General features: G+C 39.2%; 1 protein-coding gene across 5 annotated transcripts in view; it reads right to left on the bottom strand.

Annotated features, from left to right (window-relative positions):
- The window catches only part of VTI1A (vesicle transport through interaction with t-SNAREs 1A), a 352,044-nt gene that overhangs the window by 316,474 nt on the left and 15,379 nt on the right, over window positions 1-20,191 (bottom strand). For all 5 annotated transcript variants that reach the window (XM_040486442.1, XM_040486443.1, XM_040486445.1 and 2 more), the window contains exon 3: window positions 20,014-20,124. In XM_040486442.1, the coding sequence (XP_040342376.1) occupies window positions 20,014-20,124 (111 nt within the window). The remainder of the gene's footprint in view (window positions 1-20,013; window positions 20,125-20,191) is intronic.

Here is a 20,191-nt window from a genome sequence, read left to right as displayed (position 1 = left end):
TTATGTTGCTCCGGGAAAGTTAAATAGAAATTGTGCTCAAAGAACAATTCATACTAGATGTAATTGTTTGGTTAGAAGCCTTAGGTTTTGTGTTCCTACCGCTTACCATAGTGTTTCCTCAGAAAAGTTTGCTTTAAAATTGTGAATTCTTGGGGCTCCTAGATGGCTCAGTTGGTTGAGTGTTTGACTTTCGCTCAGGTTTTCACCTCATGGGTTGTGGGTTTGAGACCCGCGTTGGGCTTTGTGCTGACAGCAGAGTCTGCTTTGGATTCTCTGTTTCCCTCTCTGCCTCTCCTCCGCTCACACACTCTCTCTCTCTCTCTCAAAAATAAATAAACATTAAAAAAATTTTTTAAATAAAATTGTGAATTCTTAAACTAAATTCAGTAGGCACTTACTGAACACCTACTATGTGCTACATTTTTTTTTTTTTTGAATACTTCAGAAAACGCGAAAATAGAAGACCCAGGCTCCTTGCTAAAAGATCATAAGATCTTTTGGTTGGAATGATAAAACATAAGTAAGTGAAAATCAATAAATCATTTCAGCACTGACATGGAAACACTGTGTAAGTTGGTACAGGTTATAAACATAAGTACCACGGCGAATGGGAAGTAAAGAAAATCTATCATGACAGGAAAGATAATTACAAAAGACTTCACAAAGGAAGTGAATAAGGGGCAAGCAGTTGTAGAAACAGAAGACATATCAGTATGAGACTAATAGATTAAATGGAGCCAAAAGTTCCAAAGCATGCCTGTGATCCTAAACTGCATGTAGAATGGTTTTAAAGCAATTTGAAAAATTCTGCTGGTCTTCAAAAGCCAAACATTCCGATTTTCAGCACGGTTCAACAACAGAGCTCGCTGACCTCAGAGAGCACAGAGGTTGCCCCTGCGTATTAAAGAAGTGGAGACACGGACTTGCCCAGTGGCACCCAGCGAGTCAGTATCAGAGCTGACACCCAAAGCCAGAGCTCTTGACCCTTAATCCAGTGTGCTTCCCACCGCATCACACAGCCTCTCTGGGCTAACTGCCTGCCTGAAATAAATGTAGGATGGTTAGTGAACCCAATCTTCCTTACACTCTACACATTGGAACTCACAGAGACTTTAATGACCTTAAAGATAAGTGCCACAAAGTGGTATGATTTAGTAGCTTTCGAGTCAGATAAATCTGACTTCAAGCCATGGATCCAAATCCTGAGACCTTGGGAAAGTGTCTGAGTTTTTCCTAACGTCACATGTTTGAATTATAAACAGGCTATGAGAATACATGATACACTGCATGATGTCTAGCTTGTTACAGGTCCTCAGTTGTTACTTCCATTTCCCTCTCCCTCTCCAATCCCTATCAGTGATTCTTCCTGACTGAGGAATTTCCAGTCAGCAGTAACTTTGATTCAGAGGGAAATACTTGGAATATCTAGAGACATTTTTTGATTGTCACGGCTATAGTGGGGTGGCGATGGTCTACTGCCATTTGGCGGGTAAAGGCCAGAGATGTTGCTAAACGCCCTACAAGGCCCAAGACAGCTCCCCCTAACCCTCAACAAAAAAACTATCCAGCCCAAAATACAACAGCACTGAGATTGAGGATTTCTTTGGTCTGTTCTAGACCAAAGAGAAAGACTACCCATGATCACCAGTGTTCAGTTAGAAAATAGATCATATCCTTTCTGCTCCCCAAGACAAACATCATAACTTTACCAAAGTGTCAAAGCCAAGGTAGAAATGTACCAGATCTCCAAGTTGGGGTATATAGAGGACGAAAACGGAATTGTGTTAATATTCCTTGCTGTATGGATTCTTCTGTACATGCAAATATGTATTTCCAGACACATGGAAAGATTATTTCCTTAGAATCTCCTCAAAGGATCAATACTTAGTTAAAAAGACATAAATTTCTGAATCTTTAGTCATTTCTTTTTTTTGTAAACGTTAATTTTTGAGGAGGAGAGAGAGACCGAGTGTGAGCAGGGGAGAGGCAGAGAGAGAGAGAGGAAGACACAGAATCTGAAGAGGGCTCTAGGCTCTGATCTGTCAGCACGGAGCCTGACGCGGGGCTCAAACTCACAAACTGCGAGATCATGACCTGGCTGAAGTCAGACGCTTAACCGACTGCGCCACCCAGGCGCCCCAAGCATTTCTTTTTTTAATTGGAGGAATGGAAAATTCTTTAGGCAGATTTGAACTTAATGACAATGTCAGTTTGTACTTTGAGATATTTCTTGGTACTACCTAGATTCTGAAAAGACATTAAAAGTATCAGGATACAGCGGGAGTAGGCAGATCACTGCATGAGTCCCACCAAACTGGCACCCGAGGCCATTGCTGCCGGCATCCTCACCCTTCTGGTGTATACCTGGTACCTTCCCACCCTTTCTCTTACACTTTTATTTTCCCCCGACTCCTATTTTGTTTTCTCTCTTTTTCTTTTCCCTGCTGTCTATGCCTCTTGTCACTTGCCAGTGACAGTTGTTTAGCCCCAGTCATGACAGAACTCAAAAGACAAAACGCTTGATTTAGTGGGAAGGTTTCAAGAACGCTTTCCGGGAGTCAGGAGGGGGAGAGAACCGGGAGTGTATTTTAATTTGCGTTCTCTAGGCGCTGTACCTACGGAAAAAAGATTTTGCAGAGGTAGTATTAGAAGAGCCCCCATTTTACATAAAACATTGAAAAAAAATTTTTTAAAGGGGCGCCTGGGTGGCTCAGTTGGTTAAGTGTCCAACTTCAGCTCGGGTCATGATCTCACAGTTCGTGAGTTTGAGCCCCAGGTCGGGCTCTGTGCTGACAGCTCGGAGCCTGGAGCCTGCTTCGGATTCTGTGCCTCCCCGGCTCTCTCTCCTCCCCCGCTTGCACTCTGTCTCTGTCTCTCTCTCTCTCAAAAATAAGTAAAATATAAAAACAATTTTAATTAAAAAAAAAAAAGAGCTCCATTTGAAAAACATTATCAAGGGCTCAAGAAATACAGTTGTTCATAATCTATTTACTAATATTAAAAAAACAATATTTCCAATTTTGCTGGGTTTAAAATCATTCCTCTTTAGAGTAAAAAATGAACTCTTAATACAAAGAGACTATTGTAAATGAATTTGGTGTTGGAGATTTCACTCAGAATATGCCACAATATGGTATATTTTAAGTATCAGTGTGAGCCACAGTGCCATCTATGGCCATTTGAATTAGAAAGCATAATTTTGCTATTTTGACTATCTCCAAAGACTAAGAAGATAGAAACTGTTCTCTGCTATAGAAAGCCTTGGCAAAAATCTTGCCCTACATCTGTATTTTCGAGATACATAGAAAGATTATTTCCTTAGAATTTACCTGAGGGAGTAATAATCAGCTAAAAAGAATAAATTTGTGGATCTTATGATATAAACATTTTGAAATTACATACTTTCATGAGGCTAATCTGACTGTAGAGCCTATAGCAAAATAAAATACCCATAATCCCTATGCTTCATCAATTCCCTATGCTTAAAAAAAAAAAAACCTGAGAAAATAACAATTATTTTACTTTAAGAAACAGAATGGATTTTAAAATAATAATTAAGACCCAAAAGGATATTTTTTCTAATCTGAGTCTTTTTTTTTTTTTTACTGCAGTTCAGAAATAGTTTAAAAGTGATTTCATAATCAAAAACTCTACCATTTGATATGATAATCATCAGATTTAAATTGATATAAGCTATGGGCTATATGAAATTAGAAATTTTTCAACCTGGCCACAAAAGGAACTTCAATTTTCTCCCTAAACAAGAGAAATCCTCTAGTAATTCTACTATCAAGTTGTAAGTTATTTTCCCCACACCAAGGCACAGCTATCATCATTTGGAACCAAGTAGATTTTCTCTCTTTCTTTCTGTTCCAAATTCACTCGGCTTACTGCCAAGAGAAAATACAGACACGGGGGAGGCAAAGAGCAATTCTGTTAAGATCAATGAAGATGTTGGCCATAACAGAATCCTATTTATCCATCACATCCGTACTTCTTTTTCTGATTAGAGATTACTAGCAATTTCTTGACAATTCTTGTACAAAATTAAGTTATAATCAGTCTTGCAAGACTTCACAAGGAAAAATTATATATATATATATATATCCCAAAACAACACACACACACACACACACACACACACACACACACACACACACACACCCTTTATAACTATTCCATTCTTAAAAGGGGTTTTAATATGCCTATTTCCAAAGCAGTTAAAAGTAAGTACTTTACAGACAAAAAATTCACATAAAAATGTTCTATTGGCACTGGCTTAAGAGGTCAAAGGTACAGTCTATTTAGTAGTATGTAATTAAAGGCTGAGGGTTTTGTTTTGCTCTAAGCTCAAGTGAAAATTTAAAATGCTCGTTTTGCCACCTAGGGAGAAAAATGATGCTCTTCTATGCTGTGGTTATGGCTTCATGCTATATGGCTTCTCTGTTTTCCCAAAATAATGGTTATCACAGCACATACTTTTAAACCAAAAGGAAATTAATTTTTAGGCAATTTCTTAATGGACACAAAAGAAATATGGGTAGCTGTCACTGTAAGATACTGAATTTGCCAGTGTAAAAACTGTATGTAAAGTAATAGCATTGAAGACGTGAGAGAAAAAAAAGAAAAAGAAAAGAAGTTAAAAGGCTCTGCAACTCTCAGGAAAGAAGAGCTTCATTGTTTCAAATGCTTCATTTAAACATAAAGCAACCACATTACCCAGCAGGAATAGTCTTCCAAAGGCTTCCAACCATAAATGCGATAAAGGGTGAGTTCAACTTAATCAAGGTTTCGCTGAGCTCTCAAGCTTGTTGAGCTCTGATGCCCAAGTCACCCCATACCTCTTAAATCACATTGTCTGGGAGTGGGCGCTGGGCCTCAGGATTTTCTAAAGTCCCCCAGATGACTCAATGTGTAGCAAAGTTTGGAACTAAGGCTCTAGCCCCTTATTGTACACCTGATGTAGTATGGAACACTCTTCTTCCCTTCCATTATACTACCCTCCCCTTTGTCTACCTAGTACTTCCAATCTGAATAGACCCTGCTTCTCTCAAATTTCTCCTCATCCTTCAAGGTCCAGTGTGGGTATGACCTGTTCATGGGTGCCTTCATTTCTGCACAAACACCCAGGCTGGATGCCCGTCCCTGAAAACACGCCCTTTCACATACTATCCCATCAGAGCCTCCATAATTTCACTTACCACATTATTATAATTATTAACACTATGAACTCTTTTTTTAAGTTTATTTTATTTTTCAGAGAAAGAGTGTGAGCAGGGGAGGGACAGAGAGAGAGGGAGACCGAAGATCCGAAGCTAGCTCTGCACTGACAGCAGTGAGCCCGAGGTGGGGCTTGAACTCACAAACTGGGAGATAGCGATCTGGGCCAAAGTTACATGCTCAACCAACTGAGCCACGCAGGCGCCCCAAGACGATAAGCTTCTTGAAAAATAGGTCTTATTCATCTTTTGGCCACTTACTCGATGCATGATACGTAATAGATACTAAATATATGAGGTCTTTTTAAAAAAAAATTTTTTTTTTCTTTCTCAACGTTTTTATTTATTTTGGGGACAGAGAGAGACAGAGCATGAATGGGGGAGGGGCAGAGAGAGAGAGGGAGACACAGAATCGGAAACAGGCTCCAGGCTCCAAGCCATCAGCCCAGAGCCCGACGCGGGGCTCGAACTCACGGACCGCGAGATCGTGACCTGGCTGAAGTCAGACGCTTAACCGACTGCGCCACCCAGGCGCCCCTATGAGGTCTTTATATAGTAAACTATACCAAACAACAACACATTGTTGAAAGCCACCAAAATGCAAACTAACTTTAATGATGTGAATAGAAAGAACAGCCACTTGAAAGTTCTTTTCTTCAGCTTCCTCATTTGTTTTTAGTTTGAAATTAATTCTAATATTAATCGTTTTACTACTGAAAATTTGATTTAAATCATTTCAGCTCCCACCCCATTCTTTCTAGTTGTGTATTATCTTGCCTTATATATTTGGGTATATTCTAAAAAAAAATTTTTTTAATGTTTATTTTTGAGACGGAGGGAGAGAGAGCACGCGTATGCATGTGTGTGTGTGTGTGTGTGTGTGTGTGTGTGTGAGAGAGAGAGAGAGAGAGAGAGAGAGAGAGAGAGAGAGAAAGTGGGGGAGGGGCAGAAAGAGAGGGAGACACAGAATCTGAAGCAGGCTCCAGGCCCTGAGCTGTCAGCACAGAGCCCAACATGCGTCTCGAACCCACGAACCGTGAGATCATGACCTGAGCTGAAGTCTGGCACTTAACCGACTGAGCCACGCAGATGCCCCTGAGTATATTCTAAACCAAATTATCAGTATAAGACAATGTTCGGAACTTTTAAATTATAAAGCTATTTGGTTGTCTTTAGGCATGCTAATGTCAATTCTTTGTTGATATTAATGACAATATTTTAACAGATCCTATGGAATCTTCCCCCTTCCCCCTTCTCAATGCTGGTATGTTAGGCCAGTGACATAACAATGCAAAGACAGTGACTTCTAAGAGTTTCTCAGAAATGTCAGGTATTAGAAATTAGGGAAAGAATGGGAAGGAAACCCAAAGTAAATAACTCAACATGTAGTTTTAACTCTAAGTGAAAAACTCAGTACAACTGTAACTCTAATTAGTAATATGATACATGTAATAAAATGATATAAAATAATATATAGTTCCATTATTCTTTTCACCTTTAATTCTGAATCTACAAAGAGAAACCGCTTGTATAGATTAGTTTCTAAGATGTTTTTTGCAAAAAATGATGCACTGGAATATAAAAGCAATGCAACTTAGAAGGTCATATCTGAGAGTAAGACGGGAGATTTCAAGTCTCAGTCCTTTGTGTACACAGCAGTTACTCTACTGAAGCACTAAGAAAGAAGGTTTCATTTTTAGGATATTAAAGAAATCTTATGGCTTTAACATACTTTCAGCTCTAAACTCTTGAATTCTAGGATCGCTGCTCGTGCACAGCAAAGTCACTGACTAAAAATCAGTGCAATGTGCAAAGTCCTTGCACAGTTCTTATTTTCTTTGACATTCATGTTTACCTATTAGGTGGGCAGAACTGATATGATGATGTAAATTTGCAGATACGGAAACGGCAGCACAGGAAGAACATGCCATGTCTGGGTTCTCAGATCTACAATTCCTGGGCTGTTCTCACAATTTCACACTTCCCCTTCTGACGGAGTAGTCCATGACCAAATTTAGCTTGCACACGATATTAGAAAAACACGGGCGGACCATTTCTAACAAATGTCTAACAATATATACATGACTTTTTTGAAGCGTAAATAAAGCCGTCAAATAGGGGCCCTAGATCAGACAGCATTTGAAATGAATAGCACTGAATCATGTTCTTTTGTAGAAAAAGAAAAATTTAAGCTTCGCTGAAACTAAATAGAATATAATCTGTAAGATTCTAACCATGGAGATCTTTTTCTCCTTCCTAAACTTTATTTTAAAAACCACATATGTCCATAAGTAAGACAACCCTAGTCTTACTTCAGTTGAAATTTATTTGTAGGCTAGGTTTATATACAAAGATCAAAATAAGAAAACAATAAAACAAAAAAAGCCAGTCATTCAATACGCAGATAGGCAATGTTCCATTGGGAAAAATAAAAAAGTATCAGGTAAAAAATTCAGAAGAGATTCACAAAGGGTACTCTTGTTTTAAAGGATAGAACACATTTTTCAGAAACTCATTTCATTTCTATAATCAGACATTTCTCACCAAGACCCATGCTCTGCAATGTAACTTTCCAAACCATAAAATCTGACACTCCATTTTAAATGCAATCACAGGTCAAATTCTTCATAACCAATAATATGAATTTCCATTTTCATAGGAGATTTCTATCTAAGTCCTGGACAGAGATAACTTGTTTTAAACCATACTTAACAGAACCAAATAGAGAACAAGAAAATTTGGACATTTCTTTAGAATCTTCTGTGATGGAGACTGACCTACATCGTGGCTTTTGTAAATTTGCAAAGATATGAGGAGCTTCAAGATCCAGTAAAACACACTGAGCATAGAGTCCCATTTCTCGATGGTCCCCGATTTGACCACACTTAAGCATTTCGGAAGGATTCCTAGAAAAGCTTAAAAGCTTCCATGATTTTATGAACTTCTTAAAAGCCAAAAGAGCAATTAGAGTCCACATTTCTTATTTTACTCTTAAATATGATTCTTCCATCTTGGGGAACTAGAACACACAAAGTTAAACAAAACAACCTAAGCAAAAAATGAGACCATCTATTTCCTGGTAGGCTTCCAAGGCCTTGGACTCTAGAGAAAAGTCTCTAGTGAAATCTCTTCTAGCCCCACTTTAACATCTTGTACGGGAAAGTTTAAAATAGTTGACATGGCAAAACTCTTCGACTTCTATTACACAGTTTCAAAACCTTCACCCTAGAGCTCAGTTCTGGCTCGTCTTCACCACAAGCAGCTCTATGCTCCTAAAAGCTATATGCTAAGTCAGAAGTGCCTAATCTGTTTTAAGTTTTGTTCTGAGCCTCGCCAATGTAGAACTAGATAAAAGACAATAAGAATGGCATAAAGAGCAAATGAGGAGTCATGAAAAAGGAAATAAGTAAAAGTCAGGACCAGGATGTGTCGTTTCCAGGTGTTAATTTGCCTCAGTGTAGCAAAGCACAAAATTGACACACTTTGTTCCAATATTTTTGTAACCCTAGGGCTTAAGTAGGAAGCCTTTAGTTCAGTGGGTGGTGTTACATAACGCAATCCTGAGTTTCAAGATCCCTAGAACATAAGCTTTAAGAGGGCAATGAAGCTGTGGGCAGTGGTCCTGTATTAGAGCCATGACCTTCAGATTTTAGGTTCCTCTAGCATCGTCACCACCAAGAGCATGACTGTCCCACTTTAATGCTTGGCACTGACCAGGAGAATGACCAGCAAGTGCTTGGATAAAAAAGCATTTCATTTAAAAATCAATTAGCTCTTTTTCTGTCCAAGGAAAGTACACCATACGTGAAAAACGAGAAGGCAAAACCGAAGGCAAAACCAAGAAAAGGCTGGTCTTTTAAACTACATGGTGCTTTTCCCAGAGAAATTAAACAGGGGTTCCGTGACTCTCAATAACACAGTCTCTGACGGTATATTTACAGAATATCAGACCATTTTTGACCATGGGACAGTTTATAAGCAACCAGTAAAAAGTTTACTATTTATGAGCGAACAATTTAACATTAAAACAGAGCTGGCTTTTTGACGATGGCAATTAGCTTCTTCATGTTCCAAACACCAAATAACATTTTCCCATTAATTTTTAAACCAATGTGGCTTTAACTTAAAATAAACTGTACATCAAAAGAATGGAAAATAAACAGCCAGGAACACAATTTGACGAATTGGATTTATTTAGTTTATTTATCTAAACAGGGACCATTGGATCTCTTTAATAGGCTGACAGTTGCACTGGGCTGGTTAATAAAACATTCAACAGTGTCTTCAGCCAATATAGAAATGCAAATCCCATCAGAAATATTTTATTCATGAGGCAGTAATTTCAGTTACTACCAGTTCCTTAAAAAAAAAAAAAAAAAAAAAAATGGCACTCTGCAAATAAACAGTGCCATCTAGTGACTAACAATGAAGCCAAATTTGCCACAGGTTCATAATTAATCTTTAAAAATCTTACCTGTTTTTATCTTTCCTCTTTATTTCTTAGGTAAGATCAAAGAAGCTAGGCAAAACAAGCAAACAACAGAAAAGTCGATAATAATTTGTTAAGTCATTTAAGAAGGATTATAAGGAGAGACAACTACATTAAAACCAATAAGCTTTATATTCTTTTTTTTGTTTTAAAGCAATTTAGCACTGTCTCCAGAAAATATATACTTCATCTGCTTAGAAAATTCAAACTACTGGAAACGTCGTATGTCATGACAAGCATTTACTCCTTCTGCCATAAAATGGCACTATAACTTTAATTCCAATGATTTGAAAATATATATATATATATATATTAGTAAGTTTAGGTAGAAAAAAATATTCCAATAAAATTGCAAAGTCCAATCAGAGACCTGACACCAATTTAAAAAATGACACACACACACAGATAGGTATATGTGTGCCAGTACCCACTTGAACTTTGCCAATGACTACAGTGGAGATGGAAGTTATTATTTGAAGGTCATAAAACTCTACAGAAGCTAAAGGCAATGGTCTAACGCCCAAAACAGTGATCAGGAAGAAAAAGGGACACTGGAAGAAAGTGTCAGAGCTTCCAAAGTGAAGAAAATCTATTAAGGCCAACTTCAAATTCAGTACGTTAAGACCAATGATAAAATATTCAATACATACTACTGTTCCATTCAAGTATACATGGTGGGGAGAAGGGTCAAGAACATGAACCTTTTACAGCATCTTGGATTAGGAGACCAGAGTGACACCCACACCCCCCCCCCCCCCCCCCCACACACACATACACAGATCAGCCCCCAGAAGGCATCACTATGGCTGAAAATAGATGTTTGGTTTCTTCCCTATCCAGTGGGTCCATTTCCTGTGTCAGCCTCTGTATTATTGGAGGCTCTGTGAGTAGAAGATTTACCAAGGTCAATGCCTGGAATGAGAATCTTACAAACAAAGAAGGCCACTTTCCTGATGATTTTTTTTTTTTTAACAGTTTCACATAGCAGGGCCTTAGGAACAACTGTCTTAAGCAAATATCTGCAAACAAGGAAAATCATACATGTGCACATAAATTTGGTGTCACTTTCTCCCTTCAAGGCCATCGTCATAGCAAGATAACTAAAATAGTCTTTGGTTTCTGATTAAGAAATACTGAAGATGTAAAATGAGTTCAGTTTGAGACCAGATATGGAGAGCCTTACCAATATTAACATATCTTCTATGGAAGATTAGCTTAGAGAAAGAAATCTCAGTTATATCTAATTTTAGAGTTGTAAAATCTCCATGACAGATAACAGTATACTTCTCATATAATTGTGGATTAATTCAGTAATGCATTTAAAGTATTTAGCCCCAGTCTGCTTATTATTTTATTTCTCAAATCACATTCCAACACTGAGAAGACACTGAGAAAGTACAACAAAAATGATCTGATGAGTCACAATAAAAATGTAATTCCAAGCTCTTATTTTAATAAGAGCTATAATATTGTTGAAACCCTTTAACGTGATAATCTGCCTTCTGAGAAATAACCCTGTTGAAATAATCCAGCTCTAATATGTTCATCATAGCACAAGGAATTACAGAGGGAATATATGGAAACATGTTACAATTCAATAAAGGAGGAACTAGTATCATTGACTGAAATATTATGCGCCCACTAAAATGATTCTGAATTTACAGAATTGAAAAATACCGATGTTAGAATCCTGTGTTGAAAAAAGGTGGTAAAAATGTGAGTTGAGAAACATCATTATTATGTAAAATAAAACAATAAATTATGCAAGGGAAAGGGGAAGGGAAGACTGGGAGAAAACAAATCAAAATGTAAAATGTGGATCTTTTGGGGTTATAGGGATACGGTGATTTTCTTTCTCCTTTTTACTCTTCTTTACTTTCATAATATCCTACAATGAGCAGGTATGATTTTTACAGAAAATCAAACAACAAATACAATTTTTTAAAAATGGTAAGCATGTTTATTAAGTGCATGCAGTGGAGGAAAATTTCTTTTCTGGAACAGTTCTGCCCAATCTGGCTGTCTTATTTCCTTCTGGAATGCACTTATATTCCTGCAAGAAGGATAAGCTGATGCTGTAATCACAACACATTACCACTGACACTATCTAAATCTCTAAAACATGACTTCATGGTTTTCTACGGCTTCCGCAGAATAGAAGTAAAATGTCCCAGGGAGTCATAAGAACAGAAAAGATAAAATGTAAACAGAAGCATCAAGTTCGTGACCTTTCAACAAAAATCAAAATTTAAAAGAGTTCAGCTTTCTCATTTGCACTTCTTAGACTTAAAAAAAAAAAAACAGAATACAGCTACTGGCTTCACTCATAAACTCAGATACTCAAGTTGTCCATTCACCTGTTAAAAGAGAGAGTGCAGGTAGTAGCAGTAAAAGCTTCAAGCTGTTCCACAACATCCTTTGAACCCTGACCTAAGGGACCAACTCCGATAGTCTGCAGGTAGTTGGGTTTCTAGGACCATTCAGCCTCACTGCTGAGACTGTCAATAGAAGTGCCATTCTCTGATGTAGACAGCTTTGCACTAGGAGCTGGTCTAACAATCACATCACATAGTCTGCCAAACAGGAAAAGGACAGCATTCGGGCACCAATGACCTGGGATAGAAGCGAACTTGAGACTGGGGCTAAAAAGCTCTACTTCTAACACTCATTACAATCAATTCCTCCACCCCAAATACTGCATGTGCGTGTCCGTCTTAAAGGAAGTTCAGCTTTGTTACAAGAAAAAAAGAAATATGCAACTATACAAATACACCACAAGATGGCGCCAGCACCACAGTACAATATCAGAGATACACAAGGCATTCAACACACCTTGTCCTCCTGTTAACTTTTGGAACCTTTTCCTGGTACATCGTGTATTTGGTCCTTCTTTTTCTACTTTCTGAGACTTAGTCAAACATTTACACAATGTTAGGATTTTTTGTTTGTACACGTTTAGGCGGGTTTTGCTTGATTTTCTTTTCTTTCTTTTTTTTTTTTTTTCTTTTTTAATTTTTTTTTTCCAACGTTTATTTATTTTTGGGACAGAGAGAGACAGAGCTTGAACGGGGGAGGGGCAGAGAGAGAGGGAGACACAGAATCGGAAACAGGCTCCAGGCTCTGAGCCATCAGCCCAGAGCCCGACGCGGGGCTCGAACTCACGGACCGCGAGATCGTGACCTGGCTGAAGTCGGACGCTTAACCGACTGCGCCACCCAGGCGCCCCTGATTTTATTTTCTTAAGAAACAATACTCTTAAACTCAAAAAATCCTCAACTACATATTCCCCTCCTTTTGATTGGTTCGTTTTCCTGGAATAGCCTGACATGACACTTCTCTAGCGAACCTTACACCAATATTGAAGAAAGAAATTACAAGAACAATTTAAATATTTGAATTCTAATTAAAAAGATTGTTTTCAAATAAACAGGATATTAAATCGATTTGAAATGAAATGTGAAATTGGAGATGGGGGAAATGCAAAGCAACATGGAGGAAACATGTGAAAGTGGGTTTCGCTTATTTGACTCGCTCTGGCTTTAAATTTTTTTTTTTTTTAATGTTTTATTTACTCTTGAGAGAGACACAGAGCATGAGCGAGGGAGGGCAGAGAGAGGGAGACACAAAATCCGAAGCAGGCTCCAGGCTCTGAGCTGTCAGCACAGAGCCCGACGCGGGGCTCGAACTCAGAAACTGCGAGATCGTGACCTGAGCCAAAGTCGGACGCTCAACCGACTGAGCCACCCAGGCGCCCCTGACTCTGCCTCTGGCTTTAAACCAGACATTAAGGCAAGTCATTTGGTCTTCCTGGTCCTCCATTTCTTCATCAAAAGATAAGATGACCTGATTTTTAACTCCTCTGGACCTAATATTCCTAACTTACACTGAAACTATGAGAAGCCAAAAGTGAACAAAGGAGGCTAGAAGAGACCAAATGTCCAGGCTAACAGAGTCAGGCAAGTGAACGGAATCAGCAGGAATAGCAACAGTATAAAAGAGAACACAATGATAACTACTGCCTTCCTTTAACTGCCCACAATTACGCATACAGATTACAACAGGATTATTAAATCTTTTAAGTAGTTACTTATTCAGTTACAAATTAAAATCTATGATATGGATCACTGTAAACAGCAGACTATTATTTTTATTTTTTATTCTCAGATGCACCTGGCTACCTGCTAGGGACTAATAAACATTAAAAGGACACTGAAGTTTTATGCCAGCCATGACAGAGCAATCAGTACAAGACTAATCCCCCCACTCTAAACAACTATAAAAATGGATGAAACATATGAAGTAACTGTTTTTAAAAACTGGACAACAGGCAGTGTAGAAACTGCCATCCTTTGGAGAAGAGAAACACTTGAAAAGAGTCCCACAGTTGCCATCACTCTCAGCCTGCAGGTACTTTCCAGACTACAGCACGTGGGGGTGGAGCCAAAATGGAGCACAGCATGTCACTGAGCTTAAGAGGCAGACACTGGAGTTTGGGACTGAGATGGAGAGAATTTAGCAGGGTAACAGAGAGGAGGGAGCTACACAGAGAAGGGGCTCCAGAAATCTAAACAGGGGCCTCCTTCTGTCTGTGGCTGAAAATGAACTTGCACACGCAGAGGACAAGATCCCACGAGGTCTTGCAGAGAACAGGTACTGGGGGGCTATGGGCGGAATTGAGAGTCTGGAGGTCACCCAAAGCAGGGAGACAGAATTCTGACCAAACATAAGGTAGAGCATTCACTGATGCTCCAGTCACTCAAGTGGAAGCCAAGAAAGGCCACACCTCAAAAGCAGGTCTACTCTAGACATGTCCTAAAAAACCTTAACAATAAGCCTTGAGAGGATCAATCTGACATGTCAGTAAGTTACCTGCTTGCCCATATAAAGCTCATCATTCTCTGAGGGGTTCCTGGCTGGCATGAGACCACTGATCTTGGAGTTGTGAGTTCAAGTCCCATGCTGGGCACAGAGCTTACTCTAAATAAAAAGAAAAAAGAAAAGAAGAACAGATGAACGAATGAAAGAAAGAGAAAGAAAGAAAGAAAGAAAGAAAGAAAGAAAGAAAGAAAGAAAGAGAGAGAGAGAGAGAGAAAGAAAGAAAGAAAGAAAGAAAGAAAGAAAGAAAAGAAAGAGAGAGAGAGAAATCTCTAAAGCATGCATTGTCAGCAGAAGTTATATCATGCCCATGGAGGCAAAAATTAGTTCTTGGGAGGATGAACAATTACTACATTACAAAGATGACATGGGGCCCTTCAAAGGGCCATAGTACATGGACAAGTGTACAGATACACAGTATATCTGTAGTATCAAAATTTCATGGGGTAGGAGGAGGAAGGGGCAATTAGGAAAAAAAGTCTAAAAAGATTCCTTAGGGGGGCAATAATGAAAAAAAGGTTGAGATAAAACCTAGGCTTTTAACAATGTATGATCCACAATACCAAGCATATGATAATACAATTCCTGGACATGTGAAGAAGCAATGGAACAGAACAGAAAGCCTATAAGCTGACCTGGATTTTATGCATCAGGCAATGAGCACTCCATGGGATTTTGTGGAACAATATGACATATTCAGATCAGTGTGTTGGAAACATCATTCCAGACTGGTGCAGAGGGTGGTGTAGAGCTAGACAAGAACAGAAGGAGGAAAGGCTACTACAAACATCAAGATGGAGAAACATGAAAGCTTCCAGCAGTGGAGAGGAGAGTAGGAGGTATTTAAGTGGCAGGATTGCTAGTTCTCAGTGATCAACTGGAAGCACAAAGTGCTTGGAGAGGAAGAAATTAACGATAACTCTGAAGTGACTAGCGCTTGTCAAGTTTAAGTGTTTGTGTTTAAGGAACTCTGGGGTAAAGTAAGTAGTGAGAACTATGAATCTCGGGGAGCCTGAGTGGCTCAGTCAGTTAAGCATCCAACTTTGGCTCGGGTCATATCTCATGGTCTGTGAGTTTGAGCCCCGTGTTGGGCTCTGTGCTGACAGCCCAGACCCCAAAGCCTGCTTTGGATTCTGTGTCTCCCTCTCTTTCCGCCCACCCCTGCTCGTGCTTTGTCTCTGTCTCTCTCAAATATAAATAAACATTAAAAAAATTAAAAGAAAAAAAAGAACCATGAATCTAGAGCTATAGAGATCTGGTTAGAAATGCAGGTGGGTTAGAGATGCCATCGTGGAAGCCATGGGAGTGGATGATGCTACACAGAGATAGACAGTGCAGTAAGTGGAGAAGAAGCCTGAAGGATCCAGTGTCTAAGGAACAGGCACAGGAAGAAGAGGAGGGGCCAAGGAAAGATAACAAGTAGATAATGAGGGTCGAAGAAAAAAGTATCGGGCTGTCCTCTGCCCTTCCTCATTGGTACAAATGACCCCCCAAAGTCTCAATATTACAAGGGGAAGAACAGATCTGATTCATTTGCAGTTAAGAGCAGCTGTGCTCTTTTTTCTTGGGGTTCAATAGTTCTAGGTACATCACCATGAGAAGGTTGTCAAATATCTTTAAGAAGATACTCTTTGTTCCTTTAAAAATAAAAAGCATTAAATATACAAAGAAAGTAAGAATCAAAAGGGAATTACATAAATATCTTCCACACTCGTTCAAATCCCTCCTGAGACGTGTGGTGAGGGAAAGTGAGAGAGCTGTAAAGCAGGAGTCAAAGGACCACTCACTTCTCAACGGCCCCCAAGGGCTTCTCTTCAATCCAGAGTAAACGCCAAGGTCTTTACCATGCCTACAGTGCCCTTGTAGGTCTTTCTTCTACCTCTCCCTGTAAACAAATGTGCCTCTTCCTCTTTCAGTCAAGCCTCAGAGAACACCCCAGCAAAGACAGCCACGACCACTTTGTAGCCACTTTCACCCCTTTACTCACTTCATTGTCATGGACAGTATGTATCACTACCTGGAATTGTGATATCTGCATATTTGTCTATTTGCTTCTTGTCTTTCCCACTAGTACTTACATCCCATGAGAGCAGAAACTTGATCTTACTCACAGCTTTTTCCAAGTACCTAGGACAGTGTCTATAGACAGCAGGGCTTGAGAAAGACGTGGTGAATGGAATCCAGAAACAATCTGAACCTCCTGGTTCTATCATGTGTAAATGGGGAGAGTCCTTCACATCTCCTCTCTCTACTCTTCATACAGTGAAATGTAGTACACATTAAAGCACTTTATAAACCGTTAAGTCACTAAACAATGGAAGGGGGTGGAGGTAATGGTGAAGGATGCTCCCTAACACAGGAGAAGAAAGTTGTGTGAACAATTATACACATAAACACATGAATTTTTTTTAATGATGGCTGGGAGAATAAATGTTTAGTTCATAGTTACTGGTTCTGTTTCACTTTATAATAGAAAATATGCATGAGAAATACCTACCCAAGTATATAATATCCAAATACTTAAAGGACTCTACCCAGGATTATATTCTTCAAGAGACAAAAAACACTGATGATTGAACTGGCTGAGTTATGAGCAATGAAAGCAACTTAATTTCTGAAGAAAAATTTAAAAAAAAAATTTTTTTTTTCAACGTTTATTTATTTTTGGGACAAGAGAGACAGAACATGAACGGGGGAGGGGCAGAGAGAGAGGGAGACACAGAATCGGAAACAGGCTCCAGGCTCCAAGCCATCAGCCCAGAGCCTGACGCGGGGCTCGAACTCACGGACCGCGAGATTGTGACCTGGCTAAAGTCGGATGCTTAACCAACTGCGCCACCCAGGCGCCCCTGAAAAAAATTTTAAGAAGAAAAGATTATGACTAAATTCAGTGTTATAGGTTGAGTTGTGTCTACCTCCAGATGTTGAGGTCCTAATCCTCAGTACTTCAGAAAGTGACTGCATTTGGAGAAGAGTTAATTGAGTATAAATGAGATCATTAGGGTGGGCTCTAATCCAATGTGACTGGTTCCTTATAAGAAGAAATGAGAACACAGACACAAAGGGAAGACCGTGTGAAGACCCAGGGAGAAGACGGCTGTCTACAAGCCAAGGAGAGAGGCCTAGGGAGAAACCACACCTGCTGACACCTTGACCTTGGACTCTGAGCCTCCAGAACTGTGAGAAAGTACAGATCTGTTGTTTAAACCATCCAGTCTGTGGCACTGCTTATGGTAGCCCTCACAAACTAATATAGTTCGTTACTTTAGAAACCAAGAGAGAAATCTTTGTAAAGGAGTTTCATAAAGATGAGGTTAGCAAACTAAAACAATCCTCATAAATGTTTTACTTTACATTCATCATTTATATTGAAACATTAATTAGAGTTGTCTGAGTATAAATTCGAGTGGTCAAATTCTTAAATCAATTTAATTTTCTCACTATATCTCCTATTCTTGCTAAGATAGCCTACCTTTCCCGAAGCAGTCAGAGAAGGTTTTACCTAGCACAGAGCACAGGAGCTAGGCAGCCACATTTCTTTTCTCAGTTTAGGCCCATCATGGATTCTGATTTTTTTTTTTCTCTTTTTGTAATTAATAGAAACACAATTTAAAAGGCAATTGCATCAGAGCCACTGACATAACCTATCTCAACTCGGGAAAATATCTACTAAAATATAAAATAAACATGCATAACTGCGAATCACCCAATCTCCAGATTCTAGGTGGAATTTCGACTAGGTTTGGTACCACTGTAGTCTAGAAGGCACAGCCTTCATAAGTAAAACACCTAAGGCAGGAAAAGAGGTGGAAAGACCCTTATAAACTCTGGACTTTATGAATTTGAACCCCAGGGTCAGAAGTGAAGTTGATTCACCTGTCAAGACATGACTCCTCTGTCACTTACAGGTGAAGCTCAGATCTTTCTTCATCTGTATCTTTATTTTTTTTAAGCAGTAAACTACACATAAAATATGCCATCTTCATCATTTTTAGGTATACCATTTAATAGTGTTAAATATATTCACATGTTGAGCAACCCATCTCTAGAATTTGTTATCTTGTAAAACTTAAACTCTATATCCATTAAATAACTGCCCATTTTCCCCACCCCCGCAGGTCCCAGAAACTGCCATTCTACTTTCTGTCTCTTAAATTTGAGTCCCCTAGATACCTCATATAAATGGAATCATATAGTATTTATCTTTTGTGCCTGGCTTGTTTCACTCAGCATAATGTTCTCAAGCATGTCATGTCATGTCATGTCATGTCATGTCATATGTCAGAACTTCCTCCATTTCTAAGGCTGAGTAATACCCCATTGTACACATGTACCATGTTTTGTTTATTCATTCACCTGTTGCTGGACACTGAGTTGCTTCCATCTTTTGGTGTTGCGAATAATGAGGCTAGAACGTGGATGTACAAATAGCTCTTTGAAACCCTGCTTTTAATTCCTTTGGATGTCCAGAAGTGGAGTTGCTCAGCTGTATCTTTTTATTCACTTATGACTTTCTAATTACTAACAATTTCAACATTATACGTTTACATTTACATTCTTAAATTTGCTCTAAAGTGGGCAGAGTTGACAGTCGGATGTATAGGAAGAGAAAGGTAAATACTCTCATGGAGCAATTGGTGGAAAGGATCACTTGTACGAATTATCAGCTGAATTCCTTTTGTCCTTTTGATTGGAAAAGTGTAATGTATCCTTTTAAGACTCTAATAAAGTCTATGGTACCCATCCCAGGAAAAGAGTGCACAGCGAAATGGATATCCAAAAATACCTATATAATTTCAGGACATTCATGAGTCCCTGAAGTCCATCTGTGAACACGGCATCTTAAAGCCTGCAGACTATGAAAAGGCCCAAAATTCGGCTTCAAAATTCTAACAAATGCTAAGTGGCAATAAATACTGTCTAAACTCAGAGGACCACAGGTTTTGGATCTACCTGTGAGTCGTGAATCCAGCATCCCTCATATTCCGTCATTAGCTAGCTGTTTAAGCATAAAAAAAATATTTTTTAATGTTTATTTTTTTAAGAGAGAGAGACAGAGACAGAGACACAGACAGAGACAGAGACAGAGTGCAAGCAGGGGAGGGGCAGAGAGAGAGGGAGACACAGAATCCGAAGCAGGCTCCAGGCTCCGAGCTGTCAGCACAGAGCCCAACGCAGGGCTCGAATCCACAAACCATGAGATCATGACCTGAGCCAAATTCAGCCGCTTACCGACTGAGCCACCCAGGCGCCCCAAGCATTTTTAGACCCCTAAGTTATCAATAGCGAAAGCTGTGCTTGTCCCCGGCACAAGCTCCTAGAGACGATGCGTGTCATGCTAACTGAGGTGTGTGGAGGAAACAATAAAAAATACAGGTGAAAATTCAGTTAAAGATTAGTAAATGTGACAGAGGGTAGAATCTGACTCACAAAATCTGTTTCAAGCTTGCCCATTTCTTGCTTGTAGCTTCGCATCCTGTTGCTGTACATTCCTCGACTTTGGGGTGGGATCTCTCGGACTTCCAGATCCATCTGTTCAAGCTGGAAGGGTGAGAAGAACACATGACTTATACCATATGCTTGCACTGTATTTGGCCAGACATCTAGA

The sequence above is a fragment of the Herpailurus yagouaroundi genome, unplaced genomic scaffold (genome assembly GCF_014898765.1).
Source record: "Herpailurus yagouaroundi ecotype Mexico unplaced genomic scaffold, PumYag 163, whole genome shotgun sequence".
Lineage (NCBI taxonomy): Eukaryota > Metazoa > Chordata > Mammalia > Carnivora > Felidae > Herpailurus > Herpailurus yagouaroundi.
The sequence above is the reverse complement of the archived record's forward strand: the minus strand, read 5'-3'. Positions and strand labels throughout refer to the sequence as shown.